This window comes from Salvelinus alpinus, chromosome 36 (assembly GCF_045679555.1).
Source record: "Salvelinus alpinus chromosome 36, SLU_Salpinus.1, whole genome shotgun sequence".
Lineage (NCBI taxonomy): Eukaryota > Metazoa > Chordata > Actinopteri > Salmoniformes > Salmonidae > Salvelinus > Salvelinus alpinus.
In genome coordinates, this window is record NC_092121.1 from 14,199,956 (window position 1) to 14,206,914 (window position 6,959).

General features: G+C 43.1%; 1 protein-coding gene across 1 annotated transcript; it reads right to left on the reverse strand.

The window, feature by feature from the left end:
- Positions 1 to 1,688: 1,688 nt before the first annotated feature.
- LOC139565335 (ubiquitin carboxyl-terminal hydrolase 37-like) lies at positions 1,689 to 4,668 on the reverse strand. The gene is made up of 9 exons (XM_071385562.1): positions 4,471 to 4,668; positions 4,207 to 4,343; positions 3,938 to 4,031; positions 3,758 to 3,837; positions 3,402 to 3,539; positions 3,225 to 3,298; positions 2,771 to 2,840; positions 2,548 to 2,686; positions 1,689 to 2,331 (listed from the first exon to the last, which is right to left on the reverse strand). The coding sequence occupies exons 1-8, from the start codon at positions 4,630 to 4,632 to the stop codon at positions 2,671 to 2,673; spliced, it is 771 nt and encodes a 256-aa protein (XP_071241663.1). The 5' UTR covers positions 4,633 to 4,668; the 3' UTR covers positions 1,689 to 2,331; positions 2,548 to 2,670.
- Between the last annotated feature and the right edge of the window lie 2,291 nt (positions 4,669 to 6,959).

Consider the following 6,959-nt stretch of genomic DNA (forward strand, 5'->3'; position numbering starts at 1 on the left):
TATTTTTCTTCTTCTGTATTTCTTGTGCAACACGTTGATGTCCTCTTAGTCTTTCCCACAGTAGTTGTGGGTCAAGACTGTCTTCCAAACTGATATGTGATGTATGGTCTATGTTACATTGCCATTCATTGTTCCATTACTTCATTGTATTTGTTACATTACAACCCCGAGGGAGTGCGTAGATACACAATATTGTTGTAATATTAACTTTTTCCACTTTTTACCCAACATGAATGAATGATAGAGATTGCCTCTTATACAGTGCATTCGGAAAATATTCACACCCCTTGACTTTTTCCACATTTTGTTACGTTACAGCCTTATTCAAAATGGATGAAAAAAATAAAACATCCTCATCGATCTACACACAATACCCCATAATGACAAAGTGAAGACAGGTTTTTAGACATTCTAGCAAATGTATACAAAATAAAAAACAGAAATACTTGTACATGATTGTACATGATTTGGAAAGGTACACACCTGTCTATATAAGGTCCCGCAGTTGACAGTGCATGTCAGAACAAAAACCAAGCCATGAGGTCAAAGGAATTGTCCTCCATCGTTCCTAAATGGAAGAAGTTTGGAACTTCAAAGACTCCTAGAGCTGGCCGCCTGGCCAAACTGAGCAATCAGGTGAGAAGGGCTTTGGTCAGGGAGGTGAACAAGAACCTGATGGTCACTCTGACAGAGCTCCAGAGTTTCTCTGTGGAGATTAGAGAACCCTCCAGAAGGACAACCATCTCTGCAGCACTCCACCAATCGGGTCTTTATGGTAGAGTGGCCAGACGGAAGCCACTTCTCAGTAAAAGGCACATGACAGCACGCTTGGAGTTTGCCAAAAGCCCCCTAAAGACTCTCAGACCATGAGAAACAAGATTCTCTGGTCTGATGAAACCAAGATTGAACTCTTTGGCCTGAATGCCAAGCGTCACATCTGGAGGAAACCTGGCGTCATTTCTACGGTGAAGCATAGTGGTGGCAGCATCATGCTGTGGGGATGTTTTTCAGCAGCAGGGACTGGTAGACTAGTCAGAATCGAGGGAAAGATGAACGGCACAAAGTACAGAGAGATGCTTGATGAAAACCAGCTCCAGAGCATTCAGGATCTCAGACTGGAGCAAAGGGGTCACCTTCCCACAGGACAACGACCATAAGCACACAGCCAAGACAACGCAGGGTTGGCTTGGGGACAAGTCTCTGAATGTCCTTGAGTGGCCCAGCCAGAGCCCGGACTAGAACCTGATTGAACATCTCTGGAGACCTGAACATAGCTGTGCAGCGATGCTCCCCATCCAACCTGACAGAGCTTGAGAGGATCTGCAGAGAAGAATGGGAGAAACTCCCCAAATACAGGTGTGCTAAGCTTGTAGCGTCATACGCAAGAAGACTCGAGGCTGTAATCGCTGCCAAAGGTGCTTCAACAAAGTACTGAGTAAAGGGTCTGAATACTAATGTAAATGTGATAGTTCAGCTTTTTGTTTTCTTTATACATTTGCAAAAAATTCAGAAAAACCTGTTTTTGCTGTCATGGGGTAGATTGATGAGAAGAAGAAAAAAACAATTTAATCCATTTTAGAATAAGGCTGTAACTTAACAAAATGTGGAAAAAGTCAAGAGATCTGAATACTTTCTGAATGCACTGCAGGTACATTTATTCACTACCATGTACAGTAAAGGAAAATTAATTGCACTAGGTCAGTGAGATGTTTAATATTTATACAATTGTAAACATACAGTAGATGGCCTAGAGTGGGTACATGCTTTGTGGTGTAGGCTGTTTCTTCTGGTGGTCTAGGGCAGCCTGATGTCCTGGTGGTCTAGGGCAGCCTGATGTCCTGGTGGTTTAGGGCAGCCTGATGTCCTGGTGGTCTAGGGCAGCCTGGTGTCCTGGTGGTCTAGGGCAGCCTGATGTCCTGGTGGTCTAGGGCAGCCTGATGTCCTGGTGGTCTAGGGCAGCCTGATGTCCTGGTGGTCTAGGGCAGCCTGATGTCCTGGTGGTCTAGGGCAGCCTGATGTCCTGGTGGTCTAGGGCAGCTTGATGGTGGTCTAGGGCAGCTTGATGGTGGTCTAGGGCAGCTTGATGGTGGTCTAGGGCAGCCTGATGGTGGTCTAGGGCAGCCTGATGGTGGTCTAGGGCAGCTTGATGGTGGTCTAGGGCAGTTGATGGTGGTGTTGGGCAGCCTAATTCGATTAATCTGATATTTCTTGGTGGGTGGTAGGTGCTACTCCAGGTGGTCCCTGAGAGCTGTGCCTCTCCCTGAGTTTAATGATGGGTTCTCCTGGTGCTTTTCCTGGTAGTGAGGTGCCTGGTCTCCTTCACCTGCTCCACTACAATGAGAAATGACAGGGAGATCTTACATGTACATGCAATGTCTGGAAAATAACACATACAGAGGGATTACAGGTTAAAGGCATAACTCTTAATGTGTGGTCAATGAATCATCTTTCTAGCTTTGGTAAACACTTTCTTTTTTCTTGATGACTCATTGTCGTCATTGACTCCATTTGTGACATTCTTCTCAAATGTGTGGGCTAGAAACTTACCTGCAGACATAGAACAGGATGTAGGCAGTCTGTGCAATCGCCCTCAGCACAGTGGCCTCATCTGTTCTCAAGACATGTGCGTCATCCAGGCAGAGCCACCCACTGCCACGGCTGTCCAAAACATCACTGATGTAGTGGCCTAGGGAACAAGGGAAACAGAATAGAGTGTACATTAAGCTTTCATAATTGTATGTGCGTGCCTGCATACCTGCGTGCATTTTACCTGTATACATGTTGTCTCCCAGATGTGAGATCACACTTGACAATTTGTAGATCTTGTCTGGCTGGTGTCTCTGTAAGGAAACACATTTAATAATAGGATTGTTATTTTGTCTACAGGATAGGGGTGCCTTCTATAACTGCCTTATCTTGATCCGCCCACTATCTCAACTGGATCTAATTATCTGTTATTTATTTTTCTCTCTCTCTCTCCCTCTCTCTCTCCTCACCACAGTGGCTGCCTGCTGCTTTTTCTCACGGTCAGCTGGTTTCTCTAGCTGGTCAGAGGAATTTGAAGCTGGTGGGGGTATATCAAATATAGTGTAAATACAAACCAGAAAGTGAAGTGGAAACCTATCCACAAATATACTCTTAACTTCAGCTTCCGACTTGCTTTCCTCAACAGTCCTGTTTCATGAGAGGGTGTTCTGCATGATGTCAGTAACACAATGTCCTACCTGGTCTATCAAGGGTGCCTTTTGGGGAGTTTGCAGGTGTGCTGTCCATGTTGTTTTTCCCCAGGGAGCTTGCCCTGTGTAAATTGATGGCATTGAAAATAAATATCTAGTGTGTGAAAATCCTGGTGTGTGTTGGCTATTCAATGTGCAATGTCCCCAAACAGAGTGTAAACCAACCTGGCTCCATGCTGGACATTGGCTGTCTCCCCACATACGGCTGGGAGGGTCATTTCTGCAGGGATGGACATGGGATCATCCACCTTCTCTGGCTCCCAGTTGCCTGCAGTAAATCGCTTGATATGAAGCATTAGGACCCTGCTCAGAGAGAGAGAGAGAGAGAGAGACAGACAGACAGACAGACAGACAGACAGACAGACAGACAGACAGACAGACAGACAGACAGACAGACAGACAGACAGACAGACAGACAGACAGACAGACAGAATCAGTCTTGTACTCAAATCAATAGCCCAGTTTGGTGAGTTAGATCAGGACTGTCAATTGTAATCTGAGATGATGATGGGGGGACTCACCGTGGCAGCGTGAGGAAGTGCCTAGTCACAGATGCCATGCTGCCTGAGCACACCCTGCATGCACACTCTAACGCAGATGGCTAGGTGACAAAGCATAGCAATATAATTATGAACATTATGACATTAATGATAGTGTTCCTTGACATACTCACTAACTCTTGGTTGAAGCTAAGTGCTGACCTTAAAGTAGAGGTCCAGGCTGTGTGTCAGGTAATGGCTCAGGCTCAGTGACAAGTGATTGTAATCCTCCTGACCATACACTATAACTCCACAGCTTCAGAAGTACGGAGAGAAATGCATCAGCTCTCCAACACAAACCTTTTGATCCCTCTACACACTAACTATCTTAATGCTTTACCTCTGTATCCTGCATGTTATGCTGACATTAAACCTCCTCACAAATGTGATGAAGACATCAAGGTACACCGTATACAAATGACAGCTGTTACCTGGTGCAGGTACGGGAAGTCTTCAGCTTGAATTCTAACTGCTTCACGGGGCAGGTGTACGGCTCTGGTGAGCCCTTTAACGCCATACCCTCCGCCTTCAGCTGAAAGAGGAGGAGCAACACACATTCATGGGCATCCTAAGGGAAGAATGGGAAAGAAACAGAAAATACATCAACAACTACAACTGAAACAGAGCTGAGCAAAAAGACTGTCACGTGTCCCAGGTTTATTGTTATGTGAGTCTTTTAGCATATAATATCTTACCTGTTCATCGTCGTCCTCATAGTCCTCATTGACAACGGCGAGACAGCGCTTGACTGTTTGAAGGATTTTCTTCTTTTCCTTTGTCTTAGCATTGACAGTGCCTCCAGAAAGCCTTGCCTGATGTAACTCGGCAAAGCAGCTGTGGAGGGAGACAAAGAGCATGCATTCAGGTTTCACTCTCTCACTTTGGCCACAGATTAGCTCTGTGCTTCTACTTTAGCCTCTGATCAAATATGATTCAACTGATTCCTGATTGTGACAGAAAATCATCTCTGGTGTTAATCAGAAGCTGAGTTGGGTGTGGTTTAATCTTAAAAATCATATGAGGCACTAAGAGTGTACGAAAGACAGTATACATACATACATACATACATACATACATACATACATACATACATACATACATACATACATACATACATACATACATACATACATACATACATACATACATACATACATACATACATACATACATACATACATACATACATACATACATACATACATACATACATACATACATACATACATACATACATACATACATACATACATACATACATACATACATACATACATACATACATACATACATACATACATACATACATACATACATACATACATACATACATACATACATACATACATACATACATACATACATACATACATACATACATACATACATACATACATACATACATACATACATACATACATACATACATACATACATACATACATACATACATACATACATACATACATACATACATACATACATACATACATACATACATACATACATACATACATACATACATACATACATACATACATACATACATACATACATACATACATACATACATACATACATACATACATACATACATACATACATACATACATACATACATACATACATACATACATACATACATACATACATACATACATACATACATACATACATACATACATACATACATACATACATACATACATAAATACATACATACATACATACATACATACATACATACATACATACATACATACATACATACATACATACATACATACATACATACATACATACATACATACAGTGAGGGAAAAAAGTATTTGATCCCCTGCTGATTTTGTACGTTTGCCCACTGACAAAGAAATTATCAGTCTATAGTTTTAATGGTAGGTTTATTTGAACAGTGAGAGACAGAATAACAACAAAAATATCCAGAAAAATGCATGTCAAAAATTTTATAAATTGATTTGCATTTTAATGAGGGAAATAAGTATTTGACCCCTTCTCAATCAAAAAGATTTCTGGCTCCCAGGTGTCTTTCATACAGGTAACGAACGGAGATTAGGAGCACACTCTTAAAGGGAGTGCTCCTAATCTCAGTTTCTTACCTGTATAAAAGATACCTGTCCACAGAAGCAATCAATCAATCAGATTCCAAACTCTCCACCATGGCCAAGACCAAAGAGCTCTCCAAGGATGTCAGGGACAAGATTGTAGACCTACACAAGGCTGGAATGGGCTACAAGACCATCGCCAAGCAGCTTGGTGAGAAGGTGACAACAGTTTCTGTGATTATTCGCAAATGGAAGAAACACAAAAGAACTGTCAATCTCCCTCAGCCTGGGGCTCCATGCAAGATCTCACCTCGTGGAGTTGCAATGATCATGAGAACGGTGAGGAATCAGCCCAGAACTACACAGGAGGATCTTGTCAATGATCTCAAGGCAGCTGGGACCATAGTCATCAAGAAAACAATTGGTAACACACTATGCCGTGAAGGACTGAAATCCTGCAGCGCCCGCAAGGTCCCCCTGCTCAAGAAAGCACATATACATGCCCGTCTGAAGTTTGCCAATGAACATCTGAATGATTCAGAGGACAACTGGGTGAACGTGTTGTGGTCAGACGAGACCAAAATGGAGTTCTTTGGCATCAACTCAACTTGCCGTGTTTGGAGGAGGAGGAATGCTGCCTATGACCCCAAGAAACCATCCCCACCGTCAAACATGGAGGTGGAAACATTATGCTTTGGGGGTGTTTTTCTGCTAAGGGGACAGGACAACTTCACCGCATCAAAGGGACGATGGACGGGGCCATGTGCCGTCAAATCTTGGGTGAAAACCTCCTTCCCTCAGCCAGGGTATTGAAAATGGGTCGTGGATGGGTATTCCAGCATGACAATGACCCAAAACACACGGCCAAGGCAACAAAGGAGTGGCTCAAGAAAAAGCACATTAAGGTCCTGGAGTGGCCTAGCCAGTCTCCAGACCTTAATCCCATAGAAAATCTGTGGAGGGAGCTGAAGGTTCGAGTTGCCAAACGTCAGCCTCGAAACCTTAATGACTTGAAGAAGATCTGCAAAGAGGAGTGGGACAAAATCCCTCCTGAGATGTGTGCAAACCTGGTGGCCAACTACAAGAAACGTCTGACCTCTGTGATTGCCAACAAGGGTTTT

Excerpts from the sequence above, each read along its gene's own strand:
- LOC139565335 (XM_071385562.1), bottom strand. The coding sequence starts at position 4,632 with ATGCTCTTTGTCTCCCTCCACAGCTGCTTTGCCGAGTTACATCAGGCA. Across the intron at positions 3,838-3,937 it reads GCCTGGACCTCTACTTTAAG|CCATCTGCGTTAGAGTGTGC; the intron begins GTCAGCACTTAG and ends TTTGTCACCTAG. Across the intron at positions 2,841-3,224 it reads AGGCACCCTTGATAGACCAG|AGACACCAGCCAGACAAGAT; the intron begins GTAGGACATTGT and ends GTTTCCTTACAG.